Below are 26,475 nucleotides of genomic sequence, written 5' to 3' on the forward strand. Positions count from 1 at the left end.
TAATCCCAATACTATACAAATTATTTGATATGATAAGCAAAGAAGGAGTCCTACCAAATTCATTTTATGACAAAATATGGTACTGATTCCAAAGCCAGGTAGACCAAAAACAGAGAAAGAAAACTATAGACCAATCTCCTTAATGAACATAGATGCAAAAATCTTAAATAGAATATTAGCAAAGAGACTCCAGCAAGTAATTAAGAAGGTCATCCACCATGACCAGGTGGGATTTATACCAGGAATGCAAGGATGGTTCAACATTAGGAAAACCATCCACATAATTGACCATATCAACAGTCTAACAAACAAAAATCACATGATTATCTCAATAAATGCTGAAAAAGCCTTTGACAAAATACAGCATCCGTTCCTATTGAAAACATTGAAAAGTATAGGAATAGAAGGACCCTTCCTAAAAATAATAAACAATATATACCTAAAACCATCAACAAGCATTATATGCAATGGGGATAAATTAAAAGCCTTCCCAATAAGATCAGGAGTGAAACAAGGATGCCCATTATCACCTCTATTATTCAACATAGTACTAGAAACACTAGCAGTAGCAATTAGAGAAGAAAAAGAAATTGAAGGTATCAAAATAGGCAATGAGGAGACTAAGCTATCACTCTTTGCAGATGATATGATGGTCTACTTAAAAAATCCTAGAGAATCAACTAAGAGGCTGGTAGAAATAATCAACAACTTTAGCAAAGTGGCAGGATATAAAATAAATGCACATAAATCATCAGCATTTCTATACATTTCCAATACATTAGTACAGCAAGAGGTAGAAAGAGAAACAGCATTTAAAATCACCCTAGACAATATAAAATACTTGGGAATCAATCTAACAAAACAAACACAGCTATTATACAAAAACAACTACAAAACACTTTCCAAACAAATAAAACTGGACCTCAACAATTGGAAAGCCATTAACTGTTTATGGGTAGGACGAGCTAACATAATAAAAGTGAACATCCTACCCAAATTAATTTACCTATTTAGCGCCATACCTATCAAATTACCAAAAAACTTCTTTACTGAATTAGGAAAAACTATAACAAATTTCATTTGGAATAACAAAAGATCAAGAATATCAAAGGAAATAATGAAAAAAAATGTGAAGGAAGGGGGCCTAGCAGTACCAGATATCAAACTATACTATAAAGCAGCAGTCATTAAATCAATATGGTACTGGCTAAGAGATAGAAGGGAAGATCAATGGAATAGACTTGGGGTTAATAATGTCAGCAAGACAGTGTATGATAAACCCAAAGAGTCCAACTTTTGGGACATGAATCCACTATTTGACAAAAACTGCTGGGAAATTTGGAAAACAATATGGGAGAGATTAGGTTTAGATCAATATCTCACACCCTACACCAAGATAAATTCAGAATGGGTGAATGACTTGAACATAAAGAGGGAAACTATAAATAAGTTAAGTCAACACAGAATAGTATACTTGTCAGATCTCTGGGAAAGGAAAGATTTTAAAAGCAAGCAAGAGTTAGAGAAAATTACAAAATGTAAATTAAATGGTTTTGGTTATATTAAGCTAAAAAGCTTTTCTACAAACAAAAATAATGTAGTCAAAATCAGAAGAGAAACAACGAATTGGGAAAAAATCTTTATAATGAAAAACTCTGACAGGGGTCTAATCACTCAAATATACAAGGAGTTAAAGCAATTGTATAAAAATCAAGCCATTCCCCAAATGATAAATGGGCAAGAGACATGAATAGGCAATTTTCAGGTAAAGAAATCAAAAGTATCAATAAGCACATGAAAAAGTGCTCTAAATATCTAATAATTAGAGAAATGCAAATCAAAACAACTCTGAGTTATCACCTCACACCTAGCAGATTGGCTAAAATGAAAGAAAGGGAGAGTAATGAATGTTGGAGGGGATGTGGCAAAATTGGGACATTAATGCATTGCTGGTGGAGTTGTGAAATGATCCGGCCATTCTGGCTGGCAATTTGGAACCATGCTCAAAGGGCTATAAAAGAATGCCTGCCCTTTGATCCAGCCATACCATTGCTGGGTTTGTACCCCAAACAGATCATAGATAAACAGACTTGTACGAAAATATTTATAGCTGCGCTTTTTGTAGTGGCAAAAAACTGGAAAATGAGGGGATGTCCTTCAATTGGGGAATGGCTGAACAAATTGTGGTATATGCAGGTGATGGAATACTATTGTGCTAAAAGGAATAATAAACTGGAGGAATTCCATGCAAACTGGAGAGACCTCCAGGAAGTGATGCAGAGCGAAAGGAGCAGAGCCAGAAGAACATTGTATACAGAGACTGATATACTGTGGTAAAATCAAATGTAATGGGCTCCTGTACCAGCAGCACTGCAATGACACAAGACAGCCCTGAGGGATTTATGGTAAAGATGCTACCCACACTCAGAGGAAGAACTGCAGGAGAGGAAACATATAAGATAAACAATTACTTGAATGCATGGACTGAGGCGGACATGAATGGGAAATAGACCAGTGGAAATGTGCGTTGGTTATGGGTGGGGGATAGCGGGGGGTGAAGGGGAAAGTAGGGGCATAAAGTATGTAAACAGATTAAAAACAAATATTAATAAATGTCTAATAGAAAAATAAAAAAATAATGGGGAAAAATATGATCACAACTGAACAAGAAAAAAAAAAAGAAAAGTTAACATGGTTACATAATTCATGCTCTTACTTTCCCCTTTACCCCCCCACCCCGAACTGTCCCCCCACCATGGCTGATGCTTATTTCCACTGGTTTTAACATGTGTCATTGATCAAGACCTATTTCCAAATTGTTGATAGATGCATTGGTGTGGTAGTTTCAAGTCTACATCCCCAATCATGTCTGCCTCAACCCATGTGTTCAAGCAGTTGTTTTTCTTCTGTTTCCAATCCTGTATTTCTTCCTCTGAATGTGGGTAGTTTTCTTTTCCATAAATCCCTCAGAGGTGTCCTGGGTCATTGCATTGCTGCTAGTACAGAAGCCCATTACATTCTATTTTACCACAGTATATCAGTCTCTGTGTACAATGTTCTTCTGGCTCTGCTCCTTTCACTCTGCATTAGTTCCTGGAGGTCTTTCCAGTTCACATGGAATTCCTCTAGTTTATTATCACTTTGAGCATAATAGTATTCCATCACCAGCATATGCCACAATTTGTTCAGCCATTCCCCAATTGAAGGGCATGCCCTCATTTTCCAGTTTTTTGCCACCACAAAAAACTCTTAGCCAGTTTTCTCAATAAATGTATGGCTTGAGTCTTAAGGGAAGCTTCAAGAGGTTGTAGCTAGATTAGGTCTACTCCCTTATTAATAATGGAAGAATAAATCAAAGGGAAATGCTATGGTACTCATTCTTCCTTCAATAATTCAAAGTTTTCACATGAAATGAAACTGGTTTCATCAGTATGGGACATTACCAGCACAGATTAGAGACTCCTCCCTTTTTTAGTAGACACAATCCCAAGCTGCTGCCTTTAAACTGACCATTTAAGCTGACCATTCATGATGAGCCTGATTAAATTGTCTGTGGTGGTCAGTAGAACATAAGTTCCTTGAGGACAGGACTTGTCTGACTTTCTGTATTTGTATAGCAAATCTTTATTTTGTTGTTGTTCTATTTGAGATTTTCTTGGCAAAGATATCCAGTTCATTTTATAGATGAAGAAATGGAGGCAAACAGGTTTTCTGGTTAGGAAGTGTTTGAGGCAAAATTAAACTTAGGTCTTTCTGATGCCAGGTACAGTTGCTATATCCACTGTTCCACTTACTTGCCTTGCAATATCATTATTACCGCTGTGATTTTGTAGTCAATATTAAAGAATGGTAGATGATAAGCTGAGTGGTATTCAGAACTAAGAAGTAAATTACTTAATTATAGTCTGAAAAGTATAGGAATGGGGGAAGCTAGGTGGTACAGTGGATAGAGTCATGCGTAGGGTCAGGAGGACGTGGGTTCAAATATGACCTCAGACCCTTCCTAGTTGTGTGACGCTAGCCAACTCATTTAACCCCATTTGCCTAGATCTTGCCCTTCTGTCCTAGAGTTATTATTAGGATATAAAAAATAAGGGCTTAAAAATTTAAAAATAATTTTAAAAGGATAGGAATAGTGCCATCAGCTGTCAGCTCTATGTCAAGCCATTTTTTCAAAAGGGTTTTATAATTATATAATTTACATTTAAGTATTTATATTTCATATTTATCTGATATTAAGTATTATGCTCTATCTAGTCAAGATAAGAATAAACTTTTCTACTGGCCTTTTCTGTTTGAGCCACAGAAAATAATAGGTAGAAACTGTCCTTAATGCTAGTGCCTGGACTCTGAAATCTTTAGTTTAGTCTGTATGTATCTTGTATGAATATAGATGGTTTCTGGAGTCTCCCCCATTAGATGATAAGAGCGGTGGTCTGACTTTCATCTTTCTTAGTATCCCTATCTCATAGCATAGTTTCTGGAACCTAGAAGGTGCTCAGTAAATGCCTATTGATTGACCGACTGTCCAATAATGTTCAAGAGGACCATTCCTTCCCTGATATCTATCAGTAAAGTAAAAATTTACTCCAGTCTCATGTCCTCAACTGCTTAATTACAGATCTCTAGTTGTTTTTTCTTTTAATGTTCTATTTGGGGAGGAGGAAGTTTAAGGGAGATATCATGAATACTTGTAAAAATAAATGAAAAGAAATTGAAAAAAAATTAAAATGCATTAGATCAGGAAAAAAAAGAAATTGCCCATCAGTTATTTTTCTATCAGTGCAAACTCAGTATATAAAAAACTGAACTTCTCTGTTCCCCATCAACTTACACTGATGACTTTTTTTTTCTGTCAAACAAGTAACTATTTTCCCCAGTCATGCAGGTTAGGAATCTTGGTTTCCTTTAGCCTCTCCTTTTTAAAAATTCCCTTCATCTACTCCATATGCAATCAGTCAAGTACTATGAGGTATTTTCTTTTACACTTGTCACCTCCATTCTTTCCTGGCACTCTTGTCCAAGCACTTTCAGCATCACAACCAGAGGATGACAACAGGGTTCTAATTGTTTCTCTCCTCTCTGTCCCTCCCCACTGTAAACTATCCAATTAGTAATTGTGATGATTTACCCCAACAACATCTAATTTTGTGAGTCCTATTTCTTTGGTCAATCATTTTAGTCATGTCTGCCTCTTTTGTGACCCCGGGCTTTCTTTCTTTTTTATTCTTAAACTCTTATCTTCTGTCATAGAATTCATACTAAGTATTGGGAAGGGCTAGGATATTGGGGTTAAGGGATTTGCCTGGGGTCACACAACTAAGAAGTATCTTGAGGCCCAGATTCGGACCTAGGCCACCTCCAAGCTTGGTTCTCAACCCACTGAGCCACTTAGCTGCTCATTTGGTGCTTCCTTGGCAAAGATATTGGCATGGTTTGCCATTTTATTCTCCAGCTCATTTGAGAGATGAGGAAATGGAGGTAAACAGGGTTAAGTGACTTGTCCAGAGTGTACAGCTAGTAAGAGCTAGATTTGAGCTCACGAAGATATCTTACTGTCTCCAGGTCTGGAATTCTATCTACTGTGTTCCTACATCTAAATTCTCCCCATAAATCTTCCTTTTGAGTTTCTCTGAAATTATACTACAGGTCTTCCTCTGTTTTAAGTTTTTGACCTCCTAAAGGATTTGTGGAAAGATTTCAGGGATCCATGAACTTAGATGGGAAATAAAATAACACCTTGACTTTCACTAATCTTTAATTTCCTTTGTAATTTTTTTTAAGATTTTTTTTTTATTTTTTAAACCCTTAACTTCTGTGTATTGACTTATAGGTGGAAGAGTGGTAAGGGTAGGCAATGGGGGTCAAGTGACTTTCCCAGGGTCACACAGCTGGGAAGTGTCTGAGGCTGGATTTGAACCTAGGACCTCCTGTCTCTAGGCCTGGCTCTCAATCCACTGAGCGACCCAGCTGCCCCCTTCCTTTGTAATTTTATGTATTTAACTTTATAGATTTAAGAATATTATTCTAGGTACATAAGATTCCCTAAACTATCAAAGGAATCAATGACCCTCAAAAGATTAAAAAGCCCTGTTTGAAGTCTTTTCACATTCTATCAATACCTACCTACTTCAAAGAGGGCATAGGCAAAGAAAAAGGATGTATATGTAGGCAATATTTATTATAGTACTTTTTATCATATTGATGAGGTGGAAACTAAGTGAGTGTTCAAAGGCTGAATAGCTAACAAATTGTGGTTTGTGAATATAGTGGATCTATTTGTTGTAAGGAAATGACAAATGTGATGAATTTAGAGAGATTTAATACAATTGTATTACTATTATATAAAGAGTATCTTAAAAGTCTTACTGCAGTTCTAAGAAGTTTGTCAACATTTAAAACTTTGCCGTGACTTCAGGAAAACTCTACACTAAATTTAATATAGATGGATGAAATCTGACGTATAATCTGATGCAGAGTGAAATGAATAGAACTTGGAAAATAATAAACTTAATGACCATCGGAATGTAGAGGGAAATGCCTTTGAAAAAGGACTTTGATCAATGCACTGAATAATTATAACTTCAAAAGATTAGCAATGAAAGCATGCCTTGTAGCTTTTGGCGGAGAGCTGATAGACCAGAGGTGTAGAATGGCGTGTGTATTTTCAAACAAAATGTTGCATTGAATCATTTTTCTTGACCCTACTTATCTGATATAAGGGATAGCTTATCATTTGTCCTGCAGGCATGCTTTGGAACTGTTAGCCTATCTATTTGTCCTTCCAATGTACTGTAAGGACTTGTACACAATGACCATGAGGAACAATGTGAATGGCAATGTAAAGATCCAAGACAAATCCAAGGGTACTCATGATGAAAAAGACCACCATAGAAGGGACTGATGGACTCTGAATACAAATTGAAGAATCCAACTTTTCACTATATTTCCTTCAAGAGATTTTTTTCTTGTATAAACGATATGTGTCTTCTTCAAAATATGATGAAGATGGAACTATGTATTGCATGATGGCACATGTATAGTCTCTATAATATTGCCTGCCATCTCAGGGGAAAAGAACATGGATTTCAAAATGTCAGAAAATGGTTAAGGCTGTCTTCTTCAACTAGAATATGAGCTCCTTCAAAGCAGGGATTCTTTCTTTTCCATTTTTAAATTTTTATTATTTATAAAATTGAAAATGTATAAAACAATAAGAATTATTATTTATTTTAAAGCTTTGCACAGTGTTTGCTATATATAATGAGAACTCAAAAATATTTTTTAGATTTTTCATTCATCCTGGGTGAGGCTGCGAGTAGTAATAAGGTCAAAGAGAAAAAAACAATAAAAAATTAAAAATGTAGAGGAGGAAAAAAGTCCAGAAGGGACACAAGCAGAGCAATCATATTATATTTAATATACACTTAGGAGAAGAAAATGCACCCATCAGAACTTTAGTTTTTTTACACAATATAATTAGTTTTTCTTTGGATAATAAAATGTTCTTATTTGGATTAAGTTCATAATAAAAATTAAATATTAAAAATTCTATGGGTATGGGTGCAGCATAATGGATGTACCTCTGTTACCCCTTTGCTTTTGTCATAGCCTTATAATCTTCACCATATCATCATTGCTCACATTATATTCATTTTAACCTTGGCAAAGCATTTTTTGCATTATCTCATTTGATTTTGATTATCCACACAAAAGGGTGACATTGTCCTATTCCTATCCCCATTTTATAGATGAAGATTTTAAGACTCAGTGGTTAAGAGGCAGCCAGGTGGCTTAATGGATAGAAAGCCAGGCTTGGAATTTGGAGGACCTAGGTTCAACTATGGCTTCAGACACTTCCTAGTTGTGTGACCCTGTTTGCCTAGCCTTTGTCCTTCTATCTTAGAGTTGTTACTAAGGCAGAAAGTAAGGCCTTTAAAAAAAAGTCTCAGTGGCTAAGTGGCTTACTCATAGCACCTTATATGAGATTGGAATTTAGATCTTTTTTGTCCTGAATATTTTTTCTTATTTTAAAAATATATTGTGTGACGCATGTAAAACCCAGTGGAATTGCTTGTTGGCTATGGGAGAGGGGTGGGAGGAGGGGAGAGAAAGAACATGAATCATGTAATCCTGGAATAATACTCTAAATTAATTAATTAAATGAGATTTTTTCAAGTTTAAAAAAAGAAATAAAAGGAAAGCATTTTCAGGAAAAAAAGTATATTATAGTTTCAATGGGAATCTGGAGCCTCAAAAGCCTTCTTGGTGACACACCAGCTCTTATAGGTTCTAATGTGATGTAATGTGAAGTTTCAAGTAAGATCTCAAAAATGAACTGTGCCAGCCATCTGAGGACCATCGTAGCAAGCTAAAGATCTACTCACCACTCCCCTGGCCACTGGGTGATGGATGTGTCTGGCTGTGGTAACCTGCACAGAGCTATCAGATTTTAAAGTATTACTTTATTGGCTCATTCCTCTACCTTCCATCTATTCAAATATTGTTTAATATATATTCAAGTTGTGTGTATTCCATGAAGACCCCCCCCCCACTTCTCCGAATTCCCGTATTCCATATTGCTTTTGTAACTTATTTGACATTGCATCATATTCTGCCTTATGGCATCATTTAATTTTTTTCCTGTGAATGTTTTATGTCCACAAGGGAGACGTTAAGATTTTTGAAAGTAAAATGGAAATCAGGATCTCTCTCCTCTTCTGGTGTTCAGATCAGGTACTAAGCAGGGATTTTTAATGAGTATCTGTGAATTTTGTGACTCTGTAGAGGATGTAACAGCTCAACACACACAAACATGTTACATATTTGTAATATATTGCTACATGTAAAAAAAAAGGATTCTCTATGCAGGAGGAAATATTCCTAGTTGGTTTCAAATGCTGCTAAATCAGAACTATCTAGGCAGCTAAATGGGTTAGCAGTTACAGCAATGGGCTTGGAGTAAGGAAGATCTGAGTTCAAACCCAGCTTCAGACACTTATCAGGTGTGTGACCTTGGACAATTCACCCTCCATTTGTCTCCATTATGAAATGGAGATAATAATAGCACCTACCTTGAAAGGTTGGCATGAGGATCAAATAAGAGAATAATTATAAAGTGCTGAGAAAGGTGCCTGGCACATGGTAAATACTTTATAAAAGCTTTCTTTTATTAAATTAAATCTTTCTCTTCCCTTTCCTTCTCCCATAGCTAGGTTAATCCAGTTATTTCAGGGGTAGCATTGTCCAATGTTCAGAACAATGAGCTGAGAGTCAAAAGATATGAGTTCTAATGTTGACTTTGCTACTATTCTACGTTCCAGCTTTTTATTTTTAAATCTTTATTTTCTGTCTCTATCAGTTCTGAGACAGAAGAGCAACAAGTTTAGTGACTTACTCAGGGTTGCCAACTAGGAAGGGTCTGAGGTCATATTTGAACTCTGTCTCCAAGACTGGCACTGTGCTACCTGGCTGCCCCATTCATGTTTAATCTTGAAGAAATCACTAACTCTCAGTTTGGTCCTGTAAAATGAGGGGTTGGCACATATGATCTCTAAGGTCATTTCCAGCTTTTAAATTCCTTTAAGTAAGGAATCATATGAATGGAATTGTTTTAAATGAAGTAAATCTAATCATACCTATGTGTTTAGGGGTGAGTAACATCAATTTAAAGGGAAATTTAAGAGTGATTCTCAATCTGCATTTTGTTGACATTGTCAAAAGGAAAAAAAGCCAGAAACTGCTAAAATATTCAGTTTAACAAAAGTGAATTTTTTTCAAGAACCGTAAGATCATAGCTCTAGAGCTGGAGAAGGACCTGAGAGGCCAACTGTCTAACCCTCTCATTTTATAGATCAAGAATGGTGGTCCACAGAGATTCTGTGACTTGTTCAAGCTTACATTGGTAGTAAGCATGAGAAGCAAGATTTGATTTCAGGTCTTTTTGGTTCTTGAACCAGTGTACTATTAGGTCATGAAGACTGTCCTTCAGTTTCATCACATTAGGGAGCTCTAAAGGGGAAACTCCTTCTGTCAGTGCAGTTTGGTATCTACTCTGAGATTTATACTATTACAGAGTTGCCAGGGGCACTGAGTCCATTAAGTCACTTTCCCAGGATGACAGGACTGGTATTCTGACACCAACATTCATATTTTTTTTTTTCTGATTAAACATGCCTTTTCCCTTTCCCTGCCATTTCTCCTCATCCTTTCCCTTTCCCTTTCCCCTTCTCCTTCCTTCCTTCTTTCCTTCCTTCTTTCCTTCCTTCTCCCTTCCTTCTTCTTTCCTTCCTTCCTTCCTTCCTTCCTTTCTTCCTTTTCCCTCTCTCCCTCCCTCCTTCCTTCCTTCCTTCCTTCCTTCTTTCTTTCCTTCCTTCCTTCCTTCCTTCCTTTCTTCCTCTTCCAAAGTAGAAATCAATTATGTTTCAAGCTGATGGTTTATTTCCCCATATAAATAATATTATAAATGTTCATTAGATTACTTGCTAGACCACAAAAGCTATTTCATCACAAGCTAACTTAAATAACAGGTTTTAAGGGGGAAATGATAGAGAACAATATAGTTAACAATACATCAAAAATCAAGCATTTCTGATTTCATTAGTGTGAGAAAACAGCAAAGTGGATCCAGCTTAAAAGTCTCCTGAGCCAATTGTTAAATTTTCAGGGTTTACACCTTGGAAATGGGCAAGTTTTATGTCATTGTGTTTTTATGACTTAAGGAAATGAGGAAAAAATGTGAATAATACAGATTATACTTAGTATTACGTGTACATTTTTTTACATTTATTAATATTCATTTTTAACATGGTTACATGATTCATGCTCCTCCTTTCCCCTTCAACCCCCCCCCCCGCACCCCCCCCTACCCATGCGCATTTCCACTAGTTTTGTCATGTGTCCTTGATCAAGACCAATTTCCAAATTGTTGGTAGTTGCATTGGTGTGGTAGTTTCAAGTCCACACCCTCAATCATGTCCACCCTGACCCATGCGTTCAAGCAGTTGTTTTTCTTATATGTTTCCTCTCCTGCAGTCCTTCCTACGTGTACATTTTTTGAGAGTCCATTGTTCAACATTTTGGGTAGAGTTCCTTCCACAAAAAAACAAATCACAAACTTCCATTGAGTACAAGAAGTTAGGTTACAAGCACATTGTCACATAAGTAGTGTCAGAGGTGAGATATAAATTGAATTGGATTGAAATGGGAACACTGAAGATTAAAAAGGACTTTAAAGGCTGTCAAGTCTATCCTTTTCATTTTACAGATGAAAAAACCGAGTTTCAGTGGGATCACATGAGGCAAGGTCACACAGCAACTAGTGTCAAAAGTTACTGATATAATCAGAGTGAGCTAGACTCCTGCAATGGAAAGAGTACTGGCTTTAGAGTCAGAGAACCTGAATTTAGAAAGAACCTGGCTCTGCTCCTTTATTACTTAGGTGACCATAAGCAGGTCATGGAAACTCTTTTGTCCTCAGTTTCCTTTAAAATGAGGAGTTTGGGCTCGATGACCTCCAGAGTCTCTTTCAGAATGATTACCCATTCAGTACTTTATCCAACTAAGCTGCTTACAGTTATAATAATTGCGATTAAACAAAAACAGAAGGAGAATGCCATTGAATAAGAAGTAGCTTATTATTCACTTAGAATGCTGGAGCTTAAGGAAAAACATGTTAAAGATGTTTGTGAATATCATAAAGGGGATTTCTTGACTCTGGAGATTGATGCTATCAGCTGGTTATTATGGATGATGTCACTTCTGACCTTATGTCTTCCCTTTCCCTTGGTACTTGCATGGCACTAGTTCTACTCTCAGACTTAAAGTCATGCCTTGACTCCAATGAGGAGCAAAGTAGGAGAGAAGAAGTAAGAAGGAAAGCAATTTTGTTGATGCAAAAATTGCCAAAGGGATGAAAAGGAGGGATTTGTATCTAACTAATAAGAAAGGGTGATAAGTAAATAAGTATATTGTGAGTGGTGAGCAAAGAGCAGCTAGAATTTATACAAGGCAATTGGGTGGCCCTGTGGATAGAGCGCCAGGCTGACTTATTTTCCTTGGACACTTACTAGCTGTATGTCCCTGGGCAAGTCATTTAACCACAGGATCACACAGCTAGGAAGTGTCTGAGCCAGATTTGAATTCAGGGTCTCCCATCTCCAAACCTGGGTTTCTAGTAGCTGCCCCTAACCATTTGATTGAATCATAGTCCAGATGAGAGATGAGAACCTAAACTAGTCAGAACACCCTTGGAATTGGAAGGAAGGTATGAATTTGAGGAATATTACAGTTAGACTCTACAGAGCTTGGCTACTGAATGCCTAGGAGCAAGAATAAGCAATCAAAAGGGACAATGAAATGTTGAACTTCTGGCACTGGTAAAAGGTATCAGAAGAAATGAGGTTCAAAGGGAAAATGAGTTCAGTTTTAGATGTAGCCATTGTTACTCACTAGGCATTTAAGTGGCACAGTGGATAGAGTGCAGAATCTGGAGTAAGGAGGACCTGAGTTCAAACCCAGCCTCAGACACTTCCTAGCTGTGTAATCCTGAGGAAGTCACTTAATCCTATTTGCCTCAGTTTCCTCATCTGTAAAATGAGGTGGGAAAGGAAATGGCAAACCATTCTATTATCTCTGCCCCACAAAAACCCCAAAAGGGGTCACAAATTGTAAGACATGGATGAAGAATGAGTGAATGACAATCATTGAATGGCCAGTATAGTCTTTGGTTTCACAGATTAAAATAAAAGAGGCTTTTTTAGGATGGAAAGGGATTTATTTGGTAAGGAATTTGATTAAAACTGATTGACCTTGAGAGATAAAGTTTGAAACACACACACATACACACACATACACACACACACACACACACACACAAACTGGAGCAAACATGACTTGCTAGTTTATAATGCTGAGTTTTTCAGCATCTTTACATTTTGATGTAACTCTTAGCCTCTTGCCACAGCTGCATTCCCTCACCCCTAACACATAATAAATTAACCTCTCAGAGCAGATTTACTTCCTCACTTGCATATGGCTTAAGCCAAAGTTAAAATCAATTTAAAGTCTCTAGCCAGACAGCAAGTGATAGAGCATGCTGGGAGAAGATCCACCTGATAGGTACCCATTTGTGTGTCGTTCTCTAGAATATAATTTAGAGATGAATGCACATCATAGAACCATAATGACAATTTTTTAAAAAATTATTTTTAGTTCCAAATTTTCTCCCCTTTCTTCTCTGTTGAGAAGGCAAGAGACATGATACCCATCATACATGTAAAGGATGACATTTCTTAATGGAGTGGGAAAACACTTGGATTAGACCTGGGTTCAAGTTCAATTCTAACTCTAAAGCTTGTGGGGGACCAATTCTCTTTATCTATAAAATGAGGAGGCCGGACTAGGAGAAATACAGGGTCCTTTCCAACACCAAATTTCTCTATGATTTTTATGTTCCACCAATGGTGAAATATTAGTAGTTATATCCAAAAAAAATTATATATGGAAAATTAAGGACAAAAATGAGAAAGAAAAAGTTACTGATACCCTTTTCCATAAATAAGATGAGAACTTATTCTCCAAACTGTAACTTGGTAACTTGTAATTACAAATACAGCATGAATATCTCCCCATATTTTTCCTTTTCAAATAATTTTAAGGATGGGCTGGAGTATAATAACCTACATTTAAACTGATAAGGTATTTCATGTGTCCCACTCCCACCCCATCTCTTCTAATCAGGTATAAGTAAAACTTCTTGGGGGTCATATCTACCTTTAGCTTTAGGTATTGTCCACCTAGATTTCTTGATTCTAAAAACTTCTAGGGTCTGGCTTCTAGGCTGCTGGTGTGTGTTCTGAGGGGACCATAGGAATGAAAGTCAAGAAGCAACATTAGACCTAGAGCTGAAAGGGACCTTAGAAACCATCAAGGAAACTAAGGCTCTGAAAATTTAAGTAACTTGCCTGGGTCACATTGATAATAAGTGTCAGAAGCAGTATTTGAACACAGTTGTCCCTGACTACAAGTCCAAAATATCCTCAATGTGTACTGCCTCTCTTTAGGTCCTCACTAGCTTTGTAGACATAATATCAGCGTTATCATCAAACTTTTTTCACAAACCATGATGCAGTTGAATATTAGAGTGGGGAAACAGCAGAGGGTATCAATAATATGCTCTTCTACTATCTCTCTAGAATTTAGGACTCTGGCATCCTGGTCCAGAACCTGAAAAAATGACAAGATGCTTACACTCTTTAATATACCTACAATAGCAACAAACATTGAGGAATTTTGCTTCACTTTTCAAAATCTTCTGCTTTGGGGGTCAAATGCATTATAAAAGGTACAGAGCCTTTCCCATGTTTTAAAGGGATGAGAAAAATAACTAATTATAGTTTGGAAATAGATTAACTTTTTTTGCTGGCTTGCATAATTTAGAGTGATTTAGTCATAAGGTTTTGCATTTAAATTTTTTTTGTATTGACTAATTCAATAATGAAAAATAGCTAATGAGTACATGCTAAAAGAGATTTAGAAGATGTTGCTAGTTTTAATATTCTGATATTTGGTCAACTGAAAAACAGACTTCTATGCTATAGAACTGATAGAGCAAAGAAAATATCACACTTTTCTAGAAAAATACATAGAGTTTGAAAATTCTGGGATTTTCTATTTTTCAATTAAGACAGAATTTTTGTCCTATGATGATGTGGCAAAGTTTGACTTTGGTTCTATCCATCTATTGCTCTATCTGATGTATACATACATACACATGTACACATGCATCTATACAAATTCACAGACTCCAAGATAAGAACCACCACTTGTTCTCCAAAAGTCATCTTTAAAAAGCTGGGTCATTTCCATTCTATGATTAGGCATCAAAGTAGGGTACATATATGTATATGGACACATATACACAGAGTAAAGACTGAAAGGAATCCTCACTGTGTGACCTTGGGAAAGTCACTTATCCCCCCCCATTGCCTACCTCTTACCCCTCTTCTGCATTGGAACCAATACATAGTATTGATTCTAAGACAAGAGTAAAATAAGAGTTTTAAAAAGAAAAAGACTGAAAAGCAGAGAATGAGTGAATGAATAAAAGCATTTATTAAGCAAGCTCTGAGTATACAAATGCAAAGTAGCAAGGTATCAGTACCTGTCTTCAAAATTATACTCTAACGAAAGAGGACAACACATAGTGGAAAGTGACAGTAAGGGAGTGTGGGAAGCCAATAAGAGAATAGATAAAAATCTGAGACCCCTCTTTTGATACTTCTTATGATCCATACCTTTTCTTATTGGAAAAACATTATAGACTTATTGAAAAGCTTTGAGTCATTAGCAGACCAACAACTACTGAGTTAAAAATTTTCTCTCCTTGATAATTAAGAAGCCTGAACCCTAACAAACATTACTTAGATAAGACTGCATACTTAGATAAGACTGGAAGCCTTTAGTCTGGACTTTATTTGACCAGGTTCAAACCTATAATCCAGGAAGACAGGACTCAATTAGTGAACATCTCCATAAAATATTTCTGCTCCCAGAATTATCCCCTACTAATTGGTGGTTGGAATTTGGCCATTGTCCTTGTACCTACCTATACCTTCACTTTTTAGACTTTAATGGGTTGTGTATGATTTGTTTCCCCTTCACAGCTGTGACTCTTTCTTTGTGTTCTTTGTTTGAAATCTGTATATAATAAATTCCAAAGCTCACAGAATTCAGAGCAGCATGGGCTAACCACTAGTCTGGTTGTTCTCATTTTCTTTTTCCTATCTTAACAATCCGATGCTGCAAAACGCCACTCAGAACCCCTACCATATAGAGCCTGGCTCTCTATAAGGGAGAAGTAAGTGCTCTGGACAAGAAACTCAAGAGAGAATGGCACAACAAATGTTTGTCTTATCTATTCCAGGAATGCCAGTGTTGATCTGATGTCAAGAATTGAAGCAAGATGACAATGTTTTGAAGAGGGGGTGGGAGGAGCCTTTAATGTTCAGAGAATAATGGAGAAACTTGATAATGAGGCAGAAATGCTTAAGAATAGGACATGTCAACTGAAGAGAAAATTACAATGTGATATGAACCAAAAGTCTAATGTAACCAGTAACCTAATTAATCCAAGAAGCCACTCAAGATTGGGCAACTAAGCTTGTTTCCAAGAAAGCAGCCAGCCAGTTATTCAATTAACATTTTTTAGATACCCACTATATGCCAGATACTGTACTAAGCATTGGGGATGTAAAGAAAGACCAAAGAAAAGAAAGAAAAAAGAAAACAAATGGTCCTACTCTTGGAGAGCTCATATGTCTCAATGAGAGGCTCAACATGTAAGTGACTATATACAAACAAGATTATACATGGGATAAATTGGGAGTAGTCTCACAGGGAAGGCACGCTATGATTAAGGAGGATTTGGAAAGGCTTCTTGTGGTGGGTGACATCTTAGCTGAGACTTGAAGGAAGTCAGGGAAGGAAGGTGGTGTGAGATAGTGGGTGGAGATGAGGAGGAAGAAAATTCTAAGCATGGTGGATAGTCAGTGAAAACTCTTATCTTTGGGGGATGAAGTGTCTGGTGAGAGGAACAATAAGGAAGGGAATGTCACTTGATTGCAAAGTGTATAAGATAATAAATGTAGGAAAGGGCCCAAGAGAAATCCATCAAACAAAAAAAAACAAAAACATGTCATCTACCCCCTCCCCCAATAAAAAGACCTCATACTGAGAACTGAGAAACACTCCATTTCAGATATAGATGTATGTGATTATATTTTGGTAAAGGTTCAAGTAATTTCACCAGGTATAGTTCAGTCATGAGATAACACTAGTTCAGGTGATGAGGGTATATTAAAACCCAAAGTAGCCACATTTTATCTCAATAAAAGGAGGGACTTGAGTGCACCAAAATGGACAGTGATAGCTTGGATCACTTAGGAATTCAGAATTATGATTAGATCATATTAATAATAAACCATTTAGAAAGCTCAGAACTCAAAATAAGAATGCTCAAACTGTTAAACCAGTGGACACACTTATACAATACACCAAGCAAAATGAGAGACAATTATTCATATAGCCAAATAATTCTTTAAATATACATAATATATGCAATTATATTTTGCTCTGTTTTATATCATTCAATGTTGTAATCTAAAGGTGCTTTAAGTATTTATAAAAAATGTGAACCATATGTATGTATACTTCATGTATATTCATCATTTATATTGATTATATATATTTTTGACAAAGTATATAATTGCTATATTTACATATACAGTATAGTTACAGATGAGTATTTGGTTGCTTATGTGCTATATAATTATGCATGTACCATCATGAATAAGAATGTTTTAAACCATATGTCATGTATATGTTTTCTTGAATAAGAAAAATTATTTTCTATTGAACTAACAAAAATATGATCACATGAAATATTTGAGGTATTATTGATTATATTATCTTTGCATACTGTCATTGAGATTTCTGATTTTCAAAGAATGAAAATCTTTCCTTTTCTTTTGTGGACTTGTTGAAAGGGACAGAAAAAGGACATTCTGTGAGGAACATCAAGAAAAGAAACAGTGCTAAGAGAAAATCAGGTCCTCGGATAAAAGTTATGAAAGGTCCTAGGACAGAACAGCCCCTCAGGGAGACAGGTACTGATTAATAGTAGAGATGACTACAATGCATTGTTTCCCAGCTGCTCCTATGAATGTTACTTTGAAGGTAACTACTGGGAAATCCTGAATCAAAACACTGTTTGTGAGCCTTGTTATATGGGCTATTTCTAGCATATCTGACAGAAATGTGAAAATTGGAGTTTCTTAACCAAAGCCAGAAAGAGATTACTATACAAGAAGGGACCCGGATTTCAGTAAAGTAAATGAAAAACCAGATCAGAAGAGCAGGAGACAGAAATAGAAGAAGCAAAGTTAGGGAAAAATTAGTGGAGCTGTTGGAAGAGTTTGCATACAGATGAGATGAAGAGAAAGAAAGGAGTTGGAAAGTCACTGGTGCTGAAAGAAACTAAGGGCAATTGACTCTAAACCAGTGGTTCCCAAACTTTTTTGGCCTACTGCCCCCTTTCCAGAAAAAAAATATTACTTAGCCCCCTAGAAATTAATTTTTTTAAAAATTTTAATAGCAATTAATAGGAAAGATAAATTAATAGCAATTAATAGGAAAGGTAAATGCACCTGTGGCCATCACTGCTCTCCTGGATCGCTGCAGCACCCACCAGGGGGTGGTAGCACCCACTTTGGGAATCACTGCTCTAAACCATACTATTAATGAAAGGAATCTTACTGTGGGAAAGTTCTGTTGTTTGAAGGAGCCGATAATCTAATGCACTGATGGAGCTGTAAACTGATCCAACCATTGTGGAGAGCAATTTGGAACTATGTCCAAAGGGCTATAAAACTGTGAATACTCTTTGACCCAGCAATACTTCTAATAGGTCTGTATGCCAAAGAGATTTTATAAAGATATTTTATATTACCAATTACATATAACTAATTTCTTCATAAATCATATTATCCAAGTTGTCTCCTTCCCTTTCTTCCTTCCCTACTTCTGGAGGTGGCAAGGAATGATCTGGGTTTGCATGTATTATCACAATACATTTCTAAATTGTTCATTTTTGTAAGAGAATAACATATAAAACCAAATTCCTAATTAAAAATCCAAATAAATTAAAATTAAAAATCACATGCTTTGATCTGCATTTTGACTCCAACAGTTCTTTCTTTAGAGATGGAGAGCATTCTCTGTCCTAAGTCCTTCAGAATTGTCCTGGATCATTGCATTGATGAGAGTAGCTAAGTCATACACAGTTGATCATTCCATAATATTGCTGTTACTGTGTACAGTGTTCTCTTTATTCTGCTTAATTTACTTTACATCAGTTCATATAGGTCTTTCTAGCTCAAAGAGATTTTTTAAAAAGGAAAAGTACCTATTTGTACAAAAAATATTTACAGCAGCTTGCAGAGATGTTCATCAATTGAGGAATGATTAAATAAGTTGTAGTTTATGATTGTAATGAAATATTATTGTGCTAAAAACGAAAAAAGGATGATTTCAGAAAAACCTGGAATGGCTGATGAACTGATGCAAAGTGAAGTGAGAACCAAGAGAACACTGTACATAGTAACAGCAATATTGTATGATGATCAACTGGGAACAATTTAGCCATTCAGCAATACAGTGATCCAGAATAATTCCAAAGTACTCACTGAAAAATGCCATTCACCTCCAGAGAAAGAACTGATGGAGTCTGAATGTAGATCAAAGTATACTATTTTTCCACTTTATTTTCTTCTTGGAGTTTTCTCCTTTTTGACATCTCTTTTCCCACAATATGACGAATATGGAAATATGTTTTGCATGATTACACATGTATACCCTAAATGAAATTGCTTACCATCTCAGGTAGGGTAGATAGAAGGCTGGAGAGAACTTGGAACTCAAAATTTTAAAAGATGAATATAAAAATTGTCTTTACATGTATTTGGAAAAAAATTAAATAATATATTGGGGGTTAAAAAGAAAGATCTGATAGTAAGAGAAGAATCCTCTGAGATGTTCTCATATGTAGCTAAGAGAAAAGCTATCTAGTCCTGTCTAAAAGATGAAAGATCACCAAAGGTTTGTTTATCTTTTCCTTTACTTCCTCTGTGGTTCAAGAAGGGAAACACTTGTATATAGAATAAGATATGAATAGTTTTTCAGATCTGAAGATTAATGAGAACTGATTTTCACTGAAAGAATGTCATGCTGCCTTAGCATATAGCCAAAGAAGTTGGCTTCAGAAACTCTCTGGACCTCAGTCTTCATGCCATTAGCTAAAAATGTTTAACACTACTTTGGTGACAAGAGCAGTAGAGAAGCACCTTCGTCTGACAGGGTACTAGAAATGTTCAGAATATGGATGATATAGATGATATGTGGTATATATACTTTTTAAGTAAAGAATATATAAAAGGTAGCACCAACCTCTGACTCTTTCTGAGCTCTGACTCTTTCTAGGTTGGCTTGACTCACTTATCCCTAAAAAGATGATAAATAGCTAGAACACAGTCCAGGTTCATGATTTGCTCTAGGTTTATGGTTTTCTCTTCTTATATGCCTCATGACTGAAATGATAAAAGTTCATGCTTCCCTTCACCCATAAATGCTGTTAGTGAGAGAATGGGATCCAGCTTTAGGAATAGACTGCTAGTTTAATTACCATTGCTTTTTCCTTCTATTGAGTAAACCTTATGGTTGTTTTTGTTTTTTTCTGTTTTGGTTAGTAAATATATTAATGGTTAAAGGGGTTATTGTTATTCATTTATATAAATGGGAAACTCATTGATGGGGACTCATGAGCTCAATGAATGAATGCAAATGTATATTTTTCCCACAGTAAAGGTGCCAACAGGATCCTGAAAGTAAATTATGCCAGTGTGACCCTCTTCCCTGAAGAATATTCTAGACTCCCATCATGGCTACTTCAGTGAGTCAAACCAACTTAGGAAGAAACAAAGCCTAGAGAGAGTCAGGGACTGGTGCTATACCCTTTATAAATGCTATACTTAAAAAGTATATTCACAGAAAAAATGTGAAATCCCCACCTAGTTAGCAGGAGGTTATAATTATAATATTTTGTGCTGCAAAGTGTTATATAAATGAACTGTCATTAAAGCCTATCATAACCACAGAATTCTCTAGAAAATTGCAAATGAGTCCATTCTTTTAAAATCTTACTTGTATTTGCATATATGGGACATGTGAGGTAACATTTTTAAAGGATATCTCTGCATATATATCTCTATACATATATTCCAAATTGCAACATTTAATTTTAAATGTTTTTAATACACAATCTTGCCACTAAAGCTTTCTTTTTTTAGCTTCTTTCTCTGGTGATGATATCTACCAGGAAAACTGTAACATTTTATTTATTAAGGAAAGTAGGTAGATGGAGCACTCTTAAATAGGCTTCTAGACTCTTTTTCTCCTCCTGACACTATAGTAGCAGTTTTTTGTATTCATGTAGTTTCCTTGTCTAGACTTCTTAGTTTCTTTTACATTAGCCTCTGAGTACTGATAGATAAGCTAACCCCTTAAATGAGGTCATAATGCTCAGTACCTTCCTTAAAGCATAAAATGGTTATTATTTCCAAGTTGTACTTTATGTCCAATTGCAAAATACACAGCATTTCCTAAGGGGAGGTTTGATGAATATTTGAACCATCTCCAGTCCCTTAAAATGGAACTAATCTAATACTCACAGATTCTGGAAATAGTGTCTACAGATTTAAAGTTGTTTTTAAGGGAATCACAGATTTAGAGCTCTGGGAGACCAATCCTCTCAAATTATGGAAAAGTAAAATTACTTGCTCAGGGTCATAAGTCAGCAAGTAAGTAGAGTCTTCTTTATTCCATTTCCAAGGGGAGAAGTTTACCAGTAAACAATCTAAAGCAGCTCCTGCATGCAAGGGACTATGATGACTTTAGGGATGCAAAGATGATTGATTAATACATATTTCTTTTAATTGCTAGCTGTAGGCAGAAAAATATTTTAAAGGCAGGGAGATACTGATTTTGGATAAGACACTCAGCTAGTGAATGTGGGGGTAGACATCAACAAACACTTCCATCATTCAATCAGCATTTATGAAGGGGTTACTATGTGTCAAGCATTGTGCTAAGGCATTAGAGATTCAAAGGCAAAACAAAAAAAAAAACAAAAACCCAACCAAAACTATTCCTCCCCTCAGAGAGCTTCCATTCCATGGGGATATAATTGAGAAGATATGTATACAAATAAGCAAACTTAAAGGAACTTAAGAAAATTAAGTTCGCTAGAGAAGTCCACAAAATACTGGGTGAAATTCTGAGCATCTAGAGTGATAACTGAGCTGCTCTTGGACAGGGGGCCTTTAAAAAAAATAGTAGGATATAAAGAAGAGACCAAGCATGAGGGAATGAAGGGAACCTAAGCACAAGGAAGGAAGATAGCATTATATAAGAATGGAGGACCTGATGTTATTTTGATATTCATCTTTAAATTGCATTATTTAAAATTTTAAGGGTTCAAAGGAAACATTTAATTTTAATTATAATTTGCTAGCCAGGAAGAAAGAGGTATTTTAGTGTTAGGGATTTCAATGGAAAATCATGCCCCAAATGACTGACTTTCATCCCTAATTTAAACTTTAGAATTATTCCTCAGAAAGGACTCTTAAACCTTTATTAGACATTTGATGCAATAGAGTGTTTGGATAAAGATTTAGGCTAATTCACTATTCTGGGATTTCTCTTTATTCCACCTCTCTGTTTAAGTAATTAAGTCACCAATGTTGTATAAAATGTCCATGCCTTCTGATTCTACTGCTAGTCACAGACTTCAAAGAACCAAAGATAGAGTGTAGGATAAGGTACTATTGCTAGAACTGTGAATTGATCCAACTGTTCTATAGAGCAATTTGGAATTATATGAACAGTGCCAAAATATCTATGCCCTTTGGCCCAGGGATTCCAGCACTAGGTGCAAACTCTAAGGCACTTAACAATAAAAAGAAAGAAAAGTCTATCAGCTATTGTTGTACCAAAGAACTGGAAATAAAATTGAATGTGGTGTGACTAAATGAATTGTAGCATAAGACTGTAAGTGGAATATTATTGTTCTGTAATAAAAATAGCTATAAAATCTCAGAGAATCATAAAAAGACTTACATGAACTGATGCAAAAGGAAGTAAGCAGAATCAGGAAAAGAACAGCAATAATAATGGCTAGTCTTTATATAGAATTTATATAGAGCCTTAACATTTACAATGTGTTTTACAAACATCTCATTTTACTCTCATAATAACTCTGGGAGTTAGGTGCTATTATTTATCAATCCCCATTTTACAGATAAAGTAGAAAGGTTAAGTGACTTGACCTGGGTCAGTTCCCCCTCCACTGTGTGGATTTTTTTTAACCCTTACCATCTATCTTAGAATCAACACTAAGCCTCATTTCTAAGGCAGAGGAGCAATAAGGGCTAGGCAATTGGGGCTAAGTCTCTTGCCCAGGGTCACCCAACTAGGAAGTGTCTGAGGCCACATTTGAACCCAGGTCATTCCATCTTCAGACCTGGCTCTCTATCCACTGAGCCACCTAGCTGCCATTTATATGGAATTCTCATGGAGAAAACATTTTGAAGAATTTTTGAAGATTTGAAGAAAACAATTTGAAGAATAAATAATAATGATAAAACATTTCACAAAAGACAAGAAGAATGAGATAACAATTACTTATTTGCATATCACTAGGTTGTGAAGCACTTTTTCATAACAAATTTATGAAGTAAATAGATTAATTATAATATTCTTTGTAAGTAAAAGAGGAAAAAGATAGTGACAATTGAGAGATGGACTAAGCATCAGGAAGACCCAGGTTTAAGTTCCAACACTTATTAGCTATGGGACTGACACAGTTTTTCAGTTCCCTAGACAAATCTCTAATGTAATAAAGTATAGAATAAGTGGTGATTTCATTGATAAAAGGAGTTTTCTCACAGGGAGTTAGTTCCCTATGCCACTGGAATCATAGATTTGGTGCAGAAAGGGGAAAATATAAATGCATCAGCAGGAGAATAGCACAAGTCTCTGTGGAGAAAACAACACTTAAAAACAAAAATTGGGTTTCCAAAGTGCAAAGGAATTATTTGCATATAACTTTAGAATAAGCAATATGAGAATGTAGCCCTTTGATCTCAGTTAATGTTTTCCAAGTATAGAAATATTTTTCTTAATGTGTTGTTAAGAACATCAAAATTTGAATAAAAAATGTAGAACCCTAAATTTAGATTTTCTTTTCTAGAGGGGGAGGAATAGGATATAATTCACACAATTAGCAAGGACATCATCAGAGATGGCAAACCTATGGCATGCATGCCAAAGATGGCATACAGAGTGTTCTCTGTGGGCATGTACACTGTCCCCTGCTAGAGTTCATTATTAGAAAATCAGAGGGGCTTGGATGGAGCTGCTTCCTTTCCCTCTCCACTACACTTGATAACATTTTTTCACATCACCTGCCCCTCTTCCTAGTAGCTGAATGGGAACATACAGCTCACAGATGGCAGAGCTGGAGTGGAGCAAAGTGCTCCTTCCTCCTCTGTACACTTGCTGAGGACATTTTTCACTTTCCCTGTCCCTCTGCCCAACAGCCCAATGGGAGTGCTTTTTTTTATCCCCTGTGTTGACTAAGAAGGGGGGAGGCACCTGGCACCCATGGGGGCATGGGGCACAGCACACAGTCTCTGGGGGCAGGGCATGGCACATGGTCTCTAAAAAGTTTGCCATCACTGTACATGATTCTTGGATAGCCTGAAGGAGCCAGCCTGGAGGCAAGGAAAAGAAGAAACAACTTTTGCAGATCTCTTCCCACCCAAGAAACCTAAGAAAGTTTTCAGTCACCTAGTAGCCTGAACCAAGCTTGTTTCTCCTGATGGACTTTTAATTAATTAAAATCTACTCATTAGAATGGAATCTATTTGAAATAATTCTAGGAAGGTGACATTTTAATCAAGGTATTTTTCCCCTCTCCCCCTAATCTAGCTCTCATTATGAATGCCATCCCATTTGACAAAGAGCATGTTGGCTAATTGACTTTATAAAAAAGGGAATGGAGGAGTGAATTAACATAAAATTAGCTGAGAGGTGAAAGGGAATAATAGTACCTTTCTTTTGGCTTTGAGCTGCTCATGGTACTTGTCTGATGTGTCTCCTGGGATCTCTCCTCCCCAGAGGGTAATTCCCACAATGGTGTAGGTGATGCCCATGACAAGTAATGGGAAGCAATACACCAGTATAATCACAATAATATGGTACCTACAATGGAACAAACAAAGGTCAAAAGAGAACTCTAGGAAAAGACATAGTTTGAATTGGCTCTGATTGTGAATCAAACAGAAAATTAAAAAAAAACAATACAAAACAAAAAACTACGCTGTCACCCTCTGAATGTTCTTTTCACTTTTAAAAACAAAACACAACACATATACATCAAATGGTCTCACAGTGTGGGATAATGATAACTGGAAGAAGCAAATGACAACTTCTACCATTGTACCTAGACATCTCCTAGGTTGTCTAGTCCCTGGCTGGAATCCTCCTTCCCTCCTCACCATAAAAATCAATTAGTTGTCCTTTACTTTATTCCCCAAAGTAAATATAAAACCCCAAGTTCTTCAATTTGTTGGAATTCCCATTCATGGTGCATTTTCCCAGAGACCTTGTTCCCAGAGTCTCAGAGATTAGCTTGGTGTGGTCTTGGTGTTATGTGTGCATGACTCCGTGTGGTGGCCATAAGAACTCTGTCTCCTTTATCCTGATTAAAAATTTGTTGTTTGTAACTCTTTTAGTGGTTCTGGGCTTTTCTAAGTTGACACGTATGAGAACCTGAAGGTGCCAAATGGTTCTGTTTGCTGTTCCCCATCTAGGGAATTCCATCTCCCATCTTCATGCTTTATAAGGCTTGGCCTGGAATTCACTCACTCTATCTCCCAGTTCCTTAGATGCTCAGTTCATGTTATCTTATACAGATTGGTCTCCTAATTGCTACTACCCTCATTAGAAAAGGCTTTCCATTTTGTCTTTTTCCCTTCATGCAATCTCTCTCCCAATAGAATGAAATCTTGAAGTCAAAGTTTCTTTCATTTTTGTCTTTGTCTTTGTAATCCCAGTGCCTGGCACAAAGTAAATGCTTATTGAATGAATGTCAAAATCTGTCTTCTTGAGTTAGATGAGCAAACTAGTACAATTAATTGTCACCAGACCCATGGGACCCATAGAAGAGCTAACTTGCTGTAATACCTTCCTTTTCTAAGTGGGTTGGGTTTTTATCTTTCTGTCAGAAATATAAAAACTAATATTAGAAAAGAGATTGCAGTAGGTCCATAAATCTGCATTTCCTGTCAGCTGAAACAAATTTAAGCCAATTGCTTATACATCTTTTAAAAATTTGATTATAACTAACTTATCTTTAGCAACCAGAAGAATTACATTCTCAAGTCGTTGAGGCATAAGTACATGTTATTCCCATAAAAAGAATGGGACAGCCCAGATTACTAAAATAATATAGAGAAAAATTCACTGAAATTATGAACAAAAGATGGTGCTACATGGATAATTCACAATTCAAGGGAAAGTAGAAGTCATCCTATTGTCTACCAGCCTGAGCTTCCATCTTTCTAAATTTGCTTGCATTTTAAACCTTTTCTAGAAGGTAAAGATAGAAAGAAGCATTCTTAACTGTTCTCCTGGAACCTTTTATTTTAAAAGCCCTCATAAATAGATGGGGTGAATATGGAGGGAGAACATTTAACCTGCTAATTTCTATCTTCCTACTAGATTATACATATATGGGCTAAGGATCACCTGATAGAATAATCCCATTGACAGTTAAGAAAACCAAAGGCTAACATTAAG

The 26,475-nt window shown here is 36.2% G+C and overlaps 1 protein-coding gene across 1 annotated transcript in view; it reads right to left on the reverse strand.

The window, feature by feature from the left end:
• The window catches only part of TACR3 (tachykinin receptor 3), a 127,362-nt gene that overhangs the window by 50,332 nt on the left and 50,555 nt on the right, over positions 1–26,475 (reverse strand). The window contains exon 3 of the mRNA XM_044681304.1: positions 24,726–24,876. Coding sequence (XP_044537239.1) covers positions 24,726–24,876 — 151 coding nt within the window. The remainder of the gene's footprint in view (positions 1–24,725; positions 24,877–26,475) is intronic.

The sequence above is a fragment of the Gracilinanus agilis genome, chromosome 6, assembly GCF_016433145.1.
Source record: "Gracilinanus agilis isolate LMUSP501 chromosome 6, AgileGrace, whole genome shotgun sequence".
In the NCBI taxonomy this organism is placed as follows: Eukaryota; Metazoa; Chordata; class Mammalia; order Didelphimorphia; family Didelphidae; genus Gracilinanus; species Gracilinanus agilis.